The following is a 16,587-nucleotide window of genomic DNA, read 5'->3' as shown; positions in this document are numbered from 1 at the left end:
ACACGAACGCAGAAAACGTATGTTGTTACAAAAAACCTATTTCTGTTTTGATCAGCTATGAATATGTATTCTCTGGCCGACCGGTTGCCAGCTGTCAAGTTTTTTTACAACAACAAGGTACATAGATATGCAAACTTAATCCGTTTTACTATTCTATATACACGTATATAGTAGGGCGTTCGTATGATTTAATAATAAATAAAGAAATAACGTGGAAGTTGGAGTAGCTGTATCTGGCGTTGCGTTATTATGAATGTCTATTTGACAGGTGCGATGCGCAGGAGTTAAGCGGTGAAGTAGCGCTGTTGGTGCAAAACCTACCAGGTCTACTTGTTTCCGAAGCGAACGAACTCCTGGCTATTTTAGGCCGTTTCGAGCTGGACGGGCTGCTGCAAAGCCACGATGAAATTGCCACCCTCTGTGGCGTTTTTGAGCCCGTTTTACCCGTTCTTGATGCGAGTCCACATAATGTTGTGACAACACATCTCCCATCTCAGCCGTTACCACAACAGCAACTGCCGCAGCATCTCTCGGTAAGGGTGACGATAAATCACGCAGCAGAGGGAGGATTTAGAATGGTTCGTTCGATCACTAGTACTGGGCACACGCAGACAAAGTGTGGGTCCCCTAGGAGATAAGCCCTGAAGATGAGATTCTGAACTAACATGCTTATATATGAAGCATTCCGATCTTAGGCCGATTACGTTATTAATTTTTTTTTTAAATTTGTAGTTGATCGTTTTTCCTATTTGGCGTTTGCGCATGTTTGTCCTACAAGAGGGTCTTGAAATTAAATAAACACAAAGGTACAAATTCCAGTTGAGATAAGAGTTTTTCAAAGTAGAAGAAACTCCTAAAAACAACACACGCTTTCTTGCAAACATGCAAGTCCTTTCATAGACACATTTAATCACCTGCAATTGATCCAATACCGAAGTAGAATATATAGCACTGTAATGTTGTAACATGCTATATAATATTGCAATGTTTAAGCAATGAGCGAACTAATTGCGGTGTTCATGCCACAGATGTCAAGAGATGAGTACCTTGCATTATCGGAAGACCAAGTGTTCTACCAGCCGTTGGCGGGGCAGGCCGCTCGTATAGGCAATGTCGGGCCGATGTCTATTGATCCCACCGTTATAGACACACTGACGCTGGTAGCCCCGCTAGATCAACTCCCCGAAGACATACTCGATCGTGTACAGACAGTGAGCATTGACAAGACCACTGAACCTCTAGGCGCAACCGTTCGTAACGAAGCTGACAGCGTAATCATAGGCCGGATCGTCAAAGGTGGTGCAGCTGAGAAGAGTGGAGTTCTACACGAAGGCGATGAGATCCTTTCGGTGAATGGCATCGCCATGCGAGGACAGACAGTGAACACTGTATGCGATATTCTAGCCAATATGACTGGTACGCTTCAATTCCTCATTATTCCAAGTCGACAATACGCTGATGATTCGACTAAGGCGGTTCAAGCGCCTGTCATCCATTTGAAAGCGCACTTTGACTATGATCCGGAAGAGGACATGTATATCCCGTGTCGCGAGTTGGGTATCTGCTTCCAGAAAGGCGATATACTACATGTCATCAATCGGCAGGATTCAAATTGGTGGCAGGCGTACCGGGACGGGGACGATGAACAAAGTCTTGCCGGACTTATCCCGTCCAAAAGCTTCCAGCAACAGCGCGAAGCTCTCAAGCAGACCATTGTTGAAAATGAAAAAAGCATTTCAACGCCGGCTCCCAAGAAAACTCGCTTGCTATGCGCAACAAGTGCCAAAAACAAAAACGTCAAGAATAAAAAGAAATCAAAGGACAAATCTCCGAGGTTACAGCAACCTATTCAATCCCCTGAAAAGGAGGAGGTCGACCCAGAGGTGAGCGCTCCCAACCTAAACTCCTAGAGGTGTCAAAGAAGTTCACAAATGTATATAGGAAAATAAGCAACTTCTTGTATTGTCAGTTACCATTATTCTAACGACAATCGCCTTTGTCAATCTTCTAACCCTTTCCCAGAATCTGTGCCCCAATTTATAAGCAGAATCAGAAAGTGGTCCGTTCCCTTGATGACGGCCTTTTTCACGCCTTATTCCGTTGAAGACTGCATCTTAACGACAATATTAAATCAACATATACTTTCTACATATCACTGTTTTTATTTCAGTACGTAAACCCTCGATATCCATCAGTAATTGTCAGACAATTTTTCCTTGTGCCTTCGTATGCAACACCCTATTTTTACGTCACTGGTCATAATAGACGGAACAATCTGTTTCCACACTGTGGAAACAGACTGTTCCGTCTATTACGTATCATAGATATGCACAGGGAAGTTATGATAGAAAGTAACATATTAGTGATCATAGAAATCGAGTACATATGACGCAGTCTATAGTCCTGTCTAGTACGTATACGACTTTAAGTTTGCAATAAGGTCGAGGACAAGTTGGATCCGCTTTGTAGTATTATTCAGTAATAATGAAGGTTAATCCAATTACGGTTGGGACAGCTTAGATAAAGATGTCATAAGTTGCCCACGGACTAGAGGTGTTCGCTTTCTCGTTTAAAAGACACATTAAAAGTTGACTGTTTATATATATGGACAGTAGTTATTATGCTTTACTTCAAGTACGGTACATTGTGTCTTTATTACAGATGGTAACATATGAAGAGGTTGCGCTTTACTATCCGAAAGCCAATAAGAAGCGGCCAATCGTCCTGATCGGTCCTTCGAACGTCGGTAGGCACGAATTACGTCAAAGGCTCATGGAAGACACAGATCGTTTTGCTGCGGCTGTTCCACGTGAGTATAGTCAAGGCTTCAATAGTAATTACCAACTAAGAACGAGTCTTAATAACTTGCTCTACGACCTCGCGCGCTTCGCTATGATCTCATCATTGCATGTCACTCCCTAAAGAAGAAGAATAGTACTGTATGAAAGATTACTGCGATAACCGTTGAAAAAGCAAGCCAAAATCAGTGTTTTTTTAGAACCCATTTACTTCATTTGATGCACTAATTTTCAAGAAAAAAAAATAAGTGGTGTGTTCCATATAGCTTCAGAAGACGGGAAAATGAGCAGAAAAAGCAGTGAGACAACAGAACTAGGAGGACATGTCTGTGTTCAAAGGAAAGGCTGTGTATACTATAGTACACAGGTCTTCGTCAAAATTTGCGAAATCGATGTTTTGCAGCGCTACTTAGTTCGCCTAATTGTTTCGCCTAAATAATAAAAGCGCCCTCTCCTATCATTAATATAATTTGGAAATTGAGAAACAGATATTACAGTTATCTTTGATTTGTTTTTTGTCTTCAGAACGTTTCTCTGCACTTACTCGCCTTCATGTGTATCCTAATATGTTCATAACTCTTTCTTGTGCAGAAAAGTAACGGATATATTGAATATATGTAATTTTTTATGTGTGAACATTCTTAACATATTTTCAATATCGTCGCAACAGACACAAGTAGGCCAAAGAAGGACAATGAGGCCAACGGAGTGGATTACAATTTCACTAGTAGATCTCAGTTTGAAGCAGACATTGCTGCAGGTCGCTTTGTGGAGCACGGTGAATATGAAAAGCATTTGTATGGCACTAGTCTACAGGCGATATCAAGCGTTGTTAATGCAGGAAAGATCTGCGTGCTCAACCTACATCCAGAGTCGCTTAAGGTTGGTTGGCTCCTCGCTTCTTTCACTTATAGATCATCTGGAATCAAAATCACGCATGCAGTGGCAACTAAAAGGTGCAAATATACGTGCTCTAAATATATCCGTTTAAACTATACATATTTCCAACACAATCTTCAGCACGAATCGAAGCGAATTTAGGCTAGGCTTCAACAAATAAAGGCGTCCAGATTTTCATCACGTAGACGCTTTTCAAATGTGTTTGTAGCCTAACTATGTATGCTAATGCATATTCCGTCAAAAAAGTACTAATTTTCATTTTTTGTCGCGTAAGCGTAGTTGCTCTAAACTGACTAAAGTTGACAAACGAAATCAGTTATCGATTCTTAATTGCAGATCCTGAAGAAGTCAGACTTGAAGCCTTATGTAGTATTTGTAGCCCCACCTTCTTTGGAAAAGTTGCGCCAAAATCGCGCAAAGGTGGGCGCCAGCATCAAGATCGAAGAGCTGAAGGAGATCGTTGAACGCGCGCGCGAAATTGAAGACCGGTGAGTATATTTACTAATGTCACTTTGTCATTAAGGAAAACTACCACCAGCTTCAGCGTAAAATGTTCAGAATGAATAGAATCCGTATGTCCCATCTGGTAAAAACACCACTACCTTTCGTATCAACGTTGCACAGTCTCTAACTTATCGGAAGTTATTTTTGTCATCATATCTGTTAAACTATTCCTATAAAAAGTTCACACGTTTATGTTACAGGTATGGAAACTATTTTGATATGGTATTGATCAACAGCGACACCGAAAAGGCGTACCAAGAACTCCTTAAGGACATTGCTACACTCGAAAGGGAGCCCCAGTGGGTTCCAGCGGTGTGGCTTGCCAATGAGTCATAGCTCAGTACCCTGAAACTATAACTACATGTACGCATTCATAGGGCGGTACAATATGTCACGTCTGATTTGTGAGAGATACAGATTATAAATGGGACAGATATGCATGGCGAATTTATGAGGCAAAATCGACAGCGGAACAGATGTTTCAGGGAATTGATAATAAAACATGATCTGAATTCATGTTCGTGGCTGTCGCTCATGGGCAGGGTACATACTCGTCACTGGTGCCGGTCATGGAACATTTAACTTCTGCTGTTGTTGTTGTTGTTGCTGTTATTGTTGATGTCATTGCAAGTAGAGATTGAGTGACTAGAAATGCTAAAACGAATTGAGTGTCGGATCAATGACAAAATCTTACCCCCCGTCCAATGGGGAGATTAAAAAAGAATGTCTCCCAAAACAACTGTGAGCAGCCCTTCCTACAGGGCATTAGTTAATTTGACACCATAATAACAAAACGAAGTATGAATGATGATAGTGCTGATGCGTGTGATAACGTTATCGATAATGACGATAACAGTTACGACTGTTACACAAAATTCGTAACATTCCAATGACTTGTTTCGTCGATGAGAAAAACAAGGATCATCTTAATGTATTCGATGACCGATCGAACTGGCGCTCCAGACGTCTCGCGGTAGAACGACGATGACGAGATTAGAATCACAGCACTAGTACCGCAAATAATGAAGCAGATATATCTATCATACTGATTAAATGAGATAATAATTGAAAATTTATTTATTTATTGAAAAAGAATTGGTAAATCTGTAATGAGCACGTGACCCAATATACGTATGCTGACAAATTTCACATAACCATGTAGCGTCCCACAAAAGCCGCTAGATAATAAAGAAGTAATAATAATGACATAAGGTAAAAGTGAAGAAGAACACAAAAGGATTTTGCTAATAATTGCTCATTCTTTACCAGAGATAAGCTCATACGTACACTCAGATATACACACAGGTCTAAATACACACGTAAACCTACGTGTAAATATCATTAAAGATCATCATCATCATCAAATATGAAATTCTGGAGGACTCCTCATTGAACAGATTTTCTACGATACATATATGCACAAAAGTATGATATGTAGGCACGGTAAAATACACCTACCACATAAATTCACCGGTCAGTCGGTTAACCGTACAGCTGCTTTAGAGGCGAACGCCGAACAAAAAATAATCATCATATAAACATAAACATAGAGTGAGCGGCTAGATCTATTTAAATTGTCATTGTCATAACGGACTTCATGTACATCAAATACTGTTCTCTATAACAGCGACATCTGGTACCCGATCAAGTCCTGACAACGACGGACTTGACAAGTTGCCATATACGAACGGATGGCGGCGTTCGCATTTGTCTCTGCACTAGTCAGTAGCAGCTTTCAGATAAAGACTATGATTTAGGGGGAATGAAAATATATAAGTTGTATGATGATGGCTACGTAACATAAATTGTATGCCATTGATAAATGGTACGTTGTTTTCGTATTTTCTGGGCATTGGTGGGTAAGTTGATTGCGCCAAGGCTGAAACCTGTAGTCGCCGTAATGCCAAGAATCACAGATCGATAATACGCAACGCAATTTTGTGAAAATGCAAAACAGTAAAAGGAAAAAAAACAGGGGAAAACCCATGTCTCGACTAATCATACCGTTACCATCATTACCACGCGGAGTTACTTTGCCACACTGGGTGATTTTGTGCCAGATAATTAAGTCCTTTTGCAGCAACTGGCACTGTTTTATTTTACGCATCACACCGCACACTGCATTAAAAATAACCCTATGACTATTTAATTAATATAAGCGTGTTAAGCTGTATAATTACTATGTGTAGTAGGACAAGTTAGCTATCACGCATGGGCACATAAGCGCATGTCTTCCCACAGGAAAGAAATTTGAGAAACGTTCCTGATGATGGTTTATTACTGTAGGAAAACTGTTTTAGAATGGAAACTGTAATGCATATCCATTTGGGATCGTATCGTTAGGCTATCTTTTTGGCTAAACAGAACAGATATGTATAACAGCTTGACTGGACTTCGTTGGTCGATGTTTCTCAGAATGTCTTGCTGTGCTATATAAGCCACTCTTTCCTATGAATATTTTCGATTAAGACTAATGGATAAAATGCAGGGATACCTAAGAAACACAGCTGACCGAATTCACAACTTTATAGGCAAACAAACCCGGTCGCCTTGGCATAAACAGTACTGCTGAAACGTAAATGCTATGATAACAGTAGCAATATAATTAATACGGTTAACATTACTACAATTCTATTTTCTGTTCTAGAATGTATGTGATCGCGGCCTGTACACTTAGTCAAGAATCATAGTGACAATATTCCTTCGACCAGCCACGACAACTGTGCAGAATTATACAGAGAAAAGTTCGATCTCCCAATTAAACACACGCCATAGGAAGAACAAACATTTTACTTCGACACATGAAGAAGATAAACAGATCCATGCAAGAAAAGATACCGCTCCATTCCGACGTTCTCTTCGGCTCGTCGGATCGACATCGGCATTGCTTCGCACCCCTGAATCGATGTTTTAACCCGTTCGCCCGATTCGTAACCTGACGTTATCTGCGAGTGAAGCAGTCTTCTCGAATTTTTTGAAGAATCACTTTGAATTTCCCTTTATCAGCGACAACTTTCATCCATATTCTGCACGATGCTTGCAGAGTGCCACCATAATCAATATTTATTTCCGATAGGAACTTTTTATGAAAATTAAACACCGTTTTAAATAGCGTTCCATCGTCGCAAACCGCAAATGTTGCTGTGGTTATCGCGGAGTAACCAGTTATCTTCTCTGATCTTTTACAAACATGGGGTTATTAGGGCATCTTTGTTATAAATGACTTGATCCGTTCTTCATTGCGAGAATTTGATATCTCCCGTCGCAACGGATATCAGGACTTCTCTTTCTCTCTCTATATATATATATATATATATATATATGTGTAGACACGTAGGCTGCGGTCGAGTACTTATTGACTGAATACCAATCGTTTGAGATTTAATCAAGAAACAGCGATAGAGAATTTAAAATGATGATTAACAGCTATGAACGTCGTTGAATTGGCAGAAAGGTTCTGTGCGTGCGTACTTGGAAATAATTGTAATGAAATATATCAATAGGGGAAATCATGAATAGCGCTTTCTTGGGAGGCCGCCATTATTCTAGGTTGACTGGCGACATTAAAAACACTTTATATATGTTCTTTTCGCTTTGTAGAAGCACCAAGAAGGGCAAAGCGAAGGTTATTGAAAGTACAATTTCTGTTATTAAACGAATCGTAGAAGCCCACTATATATGTTCACATTAGGCCCATCTTGCTCTTCGCACGTTTTTGCCAAAGATCCCTAAGGTTAGCCCAATACCTATTTCAATGTATGAACGATAACATTTCGGTGGGGTGCTGCAACGCGGTACTTCGAAGCAATTCAAGATACGAGATCACATGATCGAATGGACACAATTATAAATCAGGATTTGTTGAAAAGGTTGCTATACTAAGCGCCAAATCGAATTAAGAGAGCGTGACAGAGAACAAATGGCGATATAGCTTCGCTGATATCAGTGAAAACTATGGCACAATAGCAGCAGCAAAAACAATGACAATAATGACAACAAAAACAACGACAGAAGCAACAACAGTACCCACAACGATAACGGTTGTTGTATCCAACTCGAGTTCCTGTGTTGTACATAAGAATAAATAGCTTAGGTAGACATGTGTTCACCTGTACGATCTAATAATCATCTATAAATGCAATAAAATATTCGTTGATTATTAAAAACGACAAGTGTTTGATTAAGTGATTTAAGGCGAGCGTTTGTAATTAACGGCATTTATTAGAGCTCCGATTAAGATCCTTTAGATCGGACAGGTAGTATCACGTCCATGCACTATAGGGGAATGATATTCTCAAACATCGCTCAGTTGTTCTATTTTACTTAATGCAGGTTTAATACTAATTTGCACTATTTTATTTAATGCAGGTGTCTTCATGACTGTTGTCAGTCATATTACACTTTTGGCTTACTGAAGGTACGAATTTAGAGAACTGCTTGCTGTGCCTTTAGTTAAACTGAACGAGACCGTTCCTATTTGAAATAATTACGGCCTCGTAGTTGTGGCCAATCTACCGTCGATTCCAGTTACTTTCGCCAATACTGGAATCAAATGGGTTATTGCTTTTTTTCCGCTGTGATAATTTAAGCTCATTAATAAAACTGCTGAAGTTATGAATATTACTACCGCCCAGAAGAACTCGAACGCCAGGAAACTGCTGCATGATCTGGCACGATACAAGAGATTCTTCGTAGGTGACACCACCAACAATGAACAGGATGATATCTTGGTGTCGAGCTACTGTTGAGGATCCGCCTCCGACAACGGGGTACGCAGCATCTCGTAACCGTCCGCGTATGACATCTGTGAGCAATTCCTTAATCATAGGTGAATGCTGAGTGTAGATATTTTCTACACCTTTAAGACCCTTGATCATTTTTCGTGTAAACGCACGCACATTTTCTGTGGTAAATTCGTTTGTTCCAAGGCTTGCAGTGCTACAGCGACGATGCTGGTCTAGTAGCATCTGTACGACTTCCTGCTGTTCCCGATCGATACCGCGGTGCTCGAGCATTCGCAGCAGGCTTGGTAAGTCCGAACGAGGCTGCTTATCAAATGTCACCGCATAAAGGCATACTAGACGCAACGCGTCAATATCTCTCACTCTGGTTGACCCAACCAGTTGCCGTATGCGCTCGTATATGAATTGGTGATCCCCTTGAGAAGCCATCTCTTGTTCTACCTCGCTCACTTCCAATAAGCTGTGGGCTCCCACAAGGCGAGACAGTTCTCCAACGATTGCCACATGCTTAGCTACCATGCCTTGTATCTTACGAAATTGAGGATAGTTCTCAACAAACTGTTTGATATCTTGAATCGACTCAAGGTTCCCCTTTCTTAACTCGGATTTTTGTTGATATTCTTCAACTAGTAACTTAATATTAGTTCCAATCTCGCCAAAATTGAGATATTGATTTTTCATATAGAAATCATCCTGTTCAGCCGACAACACAACATCATGCAACTCTTTGGCAACATTTTCCAGGTGCGAGAGATTGACTCGGTTATTCTTTATACCAAGAAGCTCATGCACCATGGCCTGATAGGTCCATTGGTTAAGCATCGTTGACACCAGATCGATACGTCGATCAACGATAATGAGCAGTGGGCTGATGTCACTTCTGGGGACTTCAAATAGCTTGCTTTCACGCATCATTTCCTGATTAACGACATCGGCTAACCTTTTGGCAATGTCAGAACTTGCTTGATAACGAATAACAGGACACTTTCGGAGCGAGAGAAAAGATCCAATTAAACCATCTGCACAACGCTTCAATGCTGGAGGGTACCAGCACATTCCCTCAAGGCAACGCTCAAGATTCAGCGAGAATAGATGAGGCGCTAATGGGATTAAGTCACCATAGCATTCCTGTACTTCTTTGACCACTTCGAAATCATCGGCATCAGCTATCTTCTTAATGTCAGTACGAGGAATAGAGTTGGAAAAATGTAAGTAATACTCGCCGTAGCGAGGAGCCCGTAGCTCTTGAATCAAAAGCTTCACATTGGCTTCCGTTGGTCGAACGAAGACGATGCATTTTAGGTACTTCATCACCTCTGTAAAAGAGATCAGATGAAAATGTCAGAAAAAGAATGTTGTTGTTATATTACACGGCTTTGGGGAATTTTTCGTTCAGCAATTCTTTTCTTGTAATAGTTTTTTTGCTTATTTGAAATAGGTTGAGTATTTTTTTTTTGCTACTACGGGAACATTGAGAATATTAAAATTGAACAAAAAAAAAATGTCATCATATGGTTGAAAAGTAAGTTTGCAAAATCTCGGAATGAGGAGACTGAGGTTACACGGCTGATTGCTGCCGATTCTTACATTGTGAAAGCGGGCTTTTTCTATCCAAACTGGAACCTCTCGTTATCTTCTTGAGATTCTTAGTCTTGAATCTGAAAAATCCTTATATGCAGGCGATATAGCGATATACTCTGATTTGTGGCAAAACGTGTATGTTGCAAACGGGACAGGTTTACGCTTATTATCAAGTTAATATAGAGGGCATGGCACCTAGACTTAAAATTTTCAAGTGCTGTGGTTCTAAGACCACATCTAAATAAATAGGAATTTTTTTGTTGCGGGTGCTAGAAGATCATTCTTTGTGGTCAAATTTATTCAATATAACTACCGTTATCAAAGTAATCGCTATGCATCTGGTCGAAATTACCATCTGAACGCTGTTTATTTATCCGTTCGAAGAGATAAACTTCCTTCGAATGCATATCGCTTTGAGCAAAAGCTACACTGACGAAGGAGATTGTGTCGCGATCCATGAGAAGAACTTTCATGCCAGCACCAGCTTGATCCACCATACCGGACAAGTACAGTCGAACAGCTGATAAAATGTTCATCCTGCCAAACATCAACATAAACAGTTCCAAAATTATCTGTAAAGCTCTACAAAACCGTTTGACACCAGATAGCACCGCATCGTCTATTCGTGCATTAGATTCCTAGTCAACCTAGAATGCCCTCCAAAACCTGTAGGGCTCGAAATTTCGTGTTCAATATGGTTGAACTTTGGTGACATAATCGGGCTATATGCAATACTATTCAGAATAAAAACGGTATAGTCAACCTGTAGAGCAGATCGACAAACGATGCGACATGAAATGGGCAGTCCCAGACCGTTTTCTACAAATTACTGTAAACCGACACTATATTTAAAAGATCCATCGCAAATTAGAGTTTCCAGTTGGCTGTTGTCCTAACATTAGGCTCCGTTAGGTACAGTACAGCTTCTGAACAAGCACAAACACTAAGATAAACAATAAGAGAAATGCTGGGTAATCGAAAATGAAGATAAGAGATAATAAGTGCAACAGTACAATCACCCACTTACATTGTCTGTCCACTAAGTGCTACTCTAAAACAGTAACATTTTGCTATCGTTAGCCATAGTAAAGTTTAAATTGTTGGTGTCATTTTTATTATATACTGTATAGCACTGCCACTTTACAGATTTGAAGCAATGTACCGTCTTGAATGTTAACTACTTGTCGTCGTTCTCACCTGTGTCTGTCTGAGGGCGTCACCGGTATAATAGTATTTCTGGAAAAAACGTGTTTATCTCTTCAGCTCATCCACTTCTTCTATCATGCGAAATATCAGAGACATTTCCGATCTATCGTGAATTATCCAATATTTCCACATATACAGATATTATTAAAGTACAACACTACAAATGCTAGACTACCATTGGAGAAAGAATACTGACTACCCGTTATTCTACAGACAACTGACAGCGCTAAAGATCGGAATGAACAGGCGCAGCTTGGACTGCTCCGACGCGCAAAACAAACAGAAGCGGTAAACCTTTTTCCCAACAGCAAGTTCAATATGTAAGTTAAAAATATGTCAAGAAGCATATCAAACGTCTAGCATCTGTCGTCCAAAAGCAACTCATTGCCGGGCCAGTGGCGTCGAACTTGATTGACTACCTGCTATTTCGCGGGTCAAATTTTAGAGCATTTGAACGTATTTTATTTTGCAAGCGTTTTTAATTAAATAATATTTAGCCTTGCGTCGCTTTGATACAAAGCAAAAATGAAGCACCGAATGCGTATACTGTGTGTTAAGAGCCAAGTTAAATACTAGCAAATGATGCCGATACTACGAAAAACTTTCAGGGACAATTAGCTGTGAGTCCCAACACGTTCACGGGGGACAGGAGAGTTTTGACGACAACCCCTGTTCTGGACGGTCTATCACGGTGAATGCGGAAGAAAGCGTAAACAAAACAATTCATGCTAAAGGACTGCTGACTCATCCTAAGACAGTCCGCAGAAAAGTTAGAGGTCTCACTCGAGTCATGTCAGACTATTTTGAGACAATGGGCGGAATCTTAGTCTAATCTGAGGAGGAAGTTCAAGAAAAACGAGGGTAGAATTGAGATCTATTCCTATGACTGACTACCGTACAAATGCTAGTTGCTCCCTTAGAAAGGAACAAGTAGAGTTTGTGCACTTAAGCATGTATACTTTCGACAGGGCCGGACTTTCGATACTTTATATCATATATACGCCTAGTTTCTAATGTTTTTGCCACTGTTTGTTGCTGCTCCAATACGCGTGTTCCGGTTTGCCACGACGGCATGTGCAAGAAGCACGGTTATGCAGTGCAACAGATGGCATAGCGGGTTTCGCAAAGTTAGTGCATAAGCTTTTTTTAGTACTATTTTTACCACCTTGCGGATAAAGTCTATAACTGTTTATAGACCCTAAAATATTATAGATGAATATTTATACCAGGGTCACGCGTAACCAAGACAACTGTATAGGATTTAACGTGGCGAGGTTGGCTTTGAAGAACGGTGCACACGTTGCTACTGACCCTTTCCACTTATTGAACGAAATGCCAGGCGAACTTTTGAGCCATACAAGGTTTAGTTTTGCATTGCACGATAAGGCCTCATACGGATTGGTGCCACGGCTGACAAATCATAATTTTTGGCCTGCCTAAGTTCACGGAAAATGACTATAAAGCACTGTTTTCAGTAGCTATAATTATTCTATCTTGTTACATTTGTCGTGTAAACGATTTCTTCGCATGCAATCATTACTGGCTCATATTACCCTGTGGAACCAAACTCGCCGATAACTTAAAGTATCTTTAATTATTGTCTGCAATATATTTTTTAGGTTACATTTTGACGAAGATACGAATAGGGTTTTTCTCTCGTGGCACCGACCATTTTTCAACGTTAGCGGTAAGCGAAAGCCCCACCAGCGATTAATTGCTTAATGCGGACCTAATTTTTTTATAAATAAACAGAAAACCAATTGGGTCGTGTTTCATACTACATAACAGTATTATAGTGTGAGGAGAACTGTTTCTTCAGGCCTGCTTCTGCAAACTGCTAAAAGACGATAATGACTGTATAAAATTTAACAAACTTAGTGTTGTACTAAGTTGTCTTACTCATTTAACGAGCAGTAGTGATATTTTTACAATACGGTTTGATAGATTAATGGGTGGAACAGCTAAGATGCCCGCAGCCATAACTCGATTGAGGATCCCTGCGCTACCCAGACAATTACTACCTCAGTCGAAAAAAAAAAGGATTTTCATCTAGGCCTCATTCGCATAGTTTCTAGTAATTTCGATTTAGCCGATATTAATAAATCCAGCTAGGATGTAGGGTCTGGTAGGCCGCTAAAGAAGGCCCTAATGCACCCATCATCAGTTAGCAAAACTAATTCTCTGCGTTGAAGACGTTGAATTGCCGCGTCAATCTGCTCGATGCTTTCAGGTAATTCTCTGTACAATTTTGCGCGAGGAAGACCACGCTCGCTGGAGCAACCTTGCGCGTACGTAAGAACGCGCTCCTGCAAAAAACAAATTGTAACGCTTAGGTCAAATCATTTAGTTAACTCTTCGTTTTAGATAGAAACCTTGGAGTCTATTGTCATTACTGGAATGCACTCTTTCGAGGAGTTTATAAATACGAGTAACACGCATTCAAGGATAGGGTTTCAGGTGTAAATAAGGGATTAATGATAAATACTATATATCAAGCACGTTTCACGTATCAGGTAAAAAAAGATGTGAAGGGGTTGTGGGTGAATAACTGATTGGTCTTTTTGATCTTGGACCCCATAGGATTCTCGCCCTATACGACGGAAGACTCATCAAAGGCTAACCTTGTGCTTATTCGATTGATCTATGTTTCGTTCACGCCACTAATCGACTCGAACCTCATCTTTTACCCACTGTCTTGTAACGTTCAAATATCAAAGCTATTTTAAATTCGTTTAAAATATAAAACGCATACGTCAAGATTCAAAGCGGTGAAATTGCCAGCTGTTCCACTGGTGGCAATCGAAATATTCGAAGATCTGCGTCGTCGTCTGTCCTTTACGAACATTTGCGTTGTTCTTTTCTCTTCCGTAAGATAGATCAACTTGGCGTAGGTGCTCGAAAGCACGTGCTGGCTAACTTCATTCAAACTGAGAACTTTTTGGTAACAAAGAGTTTCAACGAGAAAATCACCCATTTCTGTTCCGCCTAAAGTATTCGTTTCCACCTTTCGAGCAATTCTGCCGTACACCTGAAATTATTAGGTGACTATTTAATAGAGATATTTAATGAGTTGGATACAATGGTGCATAGACTGTTCGTGTTCTTGCATAAATGATCTGTCTACTGCACAGTGACTTGACAATTTTTGTTCACTCATTACAAGCAAAGGCATGAACCGATCGTCTACACCTCCAACCACATTCTACACACACGAAATATGTGTGTACAAATATACCAGAAGATATTAGACGTACTGATTTCCCAAAAAGATATTCTTCCCTAAAAAAATCTGGGCTGACGTAATAAACACAAACATCAAATGAAAAAAAAAGGAAAACAGGTTTTAAGTGCCCTAGATCTACTCTTAGCTATAAGTGGAATAATGGAAAGCACTATGGCCAGTGAACATACAGCTTTGCGAGACAGAAAAAATCTGGAAAGACAGAAAAAAAAAAATGCAAAGAAACCAAGTTACCAAACCGGCCCAAGTTAGGCATCCCGACAACATTGCACTTGCATAAGGTTTTATAATATAATTCTACGCTTATAATATGATTTAGCAATAGTAATATTATTAATGCGATTATTTTTACTTTTATCTGATATATTTATCTGATAATAATATCGAGACGGAATAGCTATCGCCAGCGGGCTTGACGAAACCCGCTCGGTTCTGTGCATGATCAGTCAAGCATGTATTAATTACATTCTTGGACTTTACATTAATTACATATACACAGCGGCCGATACCTAACACTGTCCTGCTAATCTGCTCAATCCAACCACAGCAGGGCCTACTTGGCCTAAACGTTTACTGAATTTTCTCTATTGGATTTAATGTAACAGTGGTTGAAGAAGAAGCGTTAGAAAAAAGCGCCAAAGCACGTAGTAGCCTCACAAGGGAAAAACGGACACGTATAGGTACCTGGGAGACAGTATCTAAAGCGCTGGAAGTTAATGACCAGCTAGGCAAGAATAACGAGATACGGTCGCACGGTGAAGTGCGTCGGAAGAGCGGAGAACAGCGCCCCACACGGAACTCCATGCGGTTAGCGAAACAGAGCACCTGGCGGGAGAATGAGCCGGAGCGTGATTAATGAACAATCACAGATCCACCTGTATCGATGCCTGTCTGTCTTGGCTTAATGTCATACTAAAATCAGTCCCGAATTAAGGCTTGAGTATACGGGATTCTGATTTTTTATAGATAATCCTACAGTTCTAGATAAAGTGGGGTCTGCATAAATTAGCTTTTGAACCGTTTAAAAAGTATGTTCCACTGTAGTGTTCTAGTCTTCCCGTTATTTGATTTATCTATACCAATCGTTGCTGTGCTGCGCTTACTTTCTTTTATCCATCGGGATTATTTCCCGGTATCGCAGAGTAAAATAGGCCTTAGCATTGAACAATCTTGCAAATCTGAAGACTAAGCGAGGTAAAAATATCTGCATCTTTTCGCAAATTCAAATCATTATTCTCACGAAACAGAAAACAGACGAAGTGAATCGAAAACTCAATTAGCTGAAAAAAAAACTAAGCAGATTTTTTGATGACGTGCATATTTTCTAGGTTTTTGTTAGCGAACTCACCCAAACAAGGCTAGGTCTTCCTCTATTTCCGTAACAGTCTATAGAAAAAATGTTTAATAAGATGAATAAGATGGATTATTTCTGTTCCCACTTTGTGCGTGTTTTCTCGTCCAGTCTATAGGCGAACAAGCGTAAACACTATTATGGCAATACGGTAGGACTACATATACAATTGCTTAGACACTTTGTGTGCTCAACTGCACTTACATACCCGAACGTAGACGCTGTCGGAAAAGGTGCCGAGCTTCTTCTGTTCTTCAGTAGGCA

The 16,587-nt window shown here is 40.2% G+C and overlaps 2 protein-coding genes and 1 long non-coding RNA gene across 7 annotated transcripts in view; 1 reads left to right on the top strand and 2 right to left on the bottom strand.

Moving 5' to 3' along the window:
- The window catches only part of sdt (MAGUK p55 family member stardust), a 41,722-nt gene extending 33,354 nt beyond the window's left edge, over positions 1–8,368 (top strand). For both annotated transcript variants that reach the window (XM_022832686.2, XM_086968153.1), the window contains 6 exons: positions 269–533; positions 1,029–1,883; positions 2,662–2,809; positions 3,469–3,680; positions 4,035–4,186; positions 4,403–8,368. In XM_022832686.2, the coding sequence (XP_022688421.1) occupies positions 269–533; positions 1,029–1,883; positions 2,662–2,809; positions 3,469–3,680; positions 4,035–4,186; positions 4,403–4,538 (1,768 nt within the window). In that variant the 3' untranslated portion in view covers positions 4,539–8,368. The remainder of the gene's footprint in view (positions 1–268; positions 534–1,028; positions 1,884–2,661; positions 2,810–3,468; positions 3,681–4,034; positions 4,187–4,402) is intronic.
- Vps45 (vacuolar protein sorting 45) lies at positions 6,977–11,952 on the bottom strand. 4 transcript variants are annotated; one of them, XM_022832688.2, is made up of 3 exons: positions 11,723–11,952; positions 10,878–11,062; positions 6,977–10,260 (listed from the first exon to the last, which is right to left on the bottom strand). In XM_022832688.2, the coding sequence occupies exons 2-3, from the start codon at positions 11,059–11,061 to the stop codon at positions 8,714–8,716; spliced, it is 1,731 nt and encodes a 576-aa protein (XP_022688423.1). In that variant the 5' UTR covers position 11,062; positions 11,723–11,952; the 3' UTR covers positions 6,977–8,713. The 4 variants fall into 4 exon arrangements, with proteins under 4 accessions (XP_022688423.1, XP_022688422.1, XP_022688424.1 ...); XM_022832687.2 differs by lacking the exon at positions 11,723–11,952 and adding an exon at positions 11,553–11,671; XM_022832689.2 differs by lacking the exon at positions 11,723–11,952 and adding an exon at positions 11,289–11,384.
- A 1,124-nt stretch (positions 11,953–13,076) lies between these two features.
- On the bottom strand, positions 13,077–14,720 carry LOC147753538 (uncharacterized). The gene is made up of 2 exons (XR_015310916.1): positions 14,484–14,720; positions 13,077–14,037 (listed from the first exon to the last, which is right to left on the bottom strand). It is a non-coding gene; the product is annotated as an uncharacterized LOC147753538 (long non-coding RNA).
- Between the last annotated feature and the right edge of the window lie 1,867 nt (positions 14,721–16,587).

This window comes from Varroa jacobsoni, unplaced genomic scaffold, assembly GCF_002532875.2.
Source record: "Varroa jacobsoni isolate VJ856 unplaced genomic scaffold, vjacob_1.0 scaffold_404, whole genome shotgun sequence".
In the NCBI taxonomy this organism is placed as follows: domain Eukaryota; kingdom Metazoa; phylum Arthropoda; class Arachnida; order Mesostigmata; family Varroidae; genus Varroa; species Varroa jacobsoni.
This window is presented reverse-complemented; position numbering and strand designations above follow the sequence as displayed.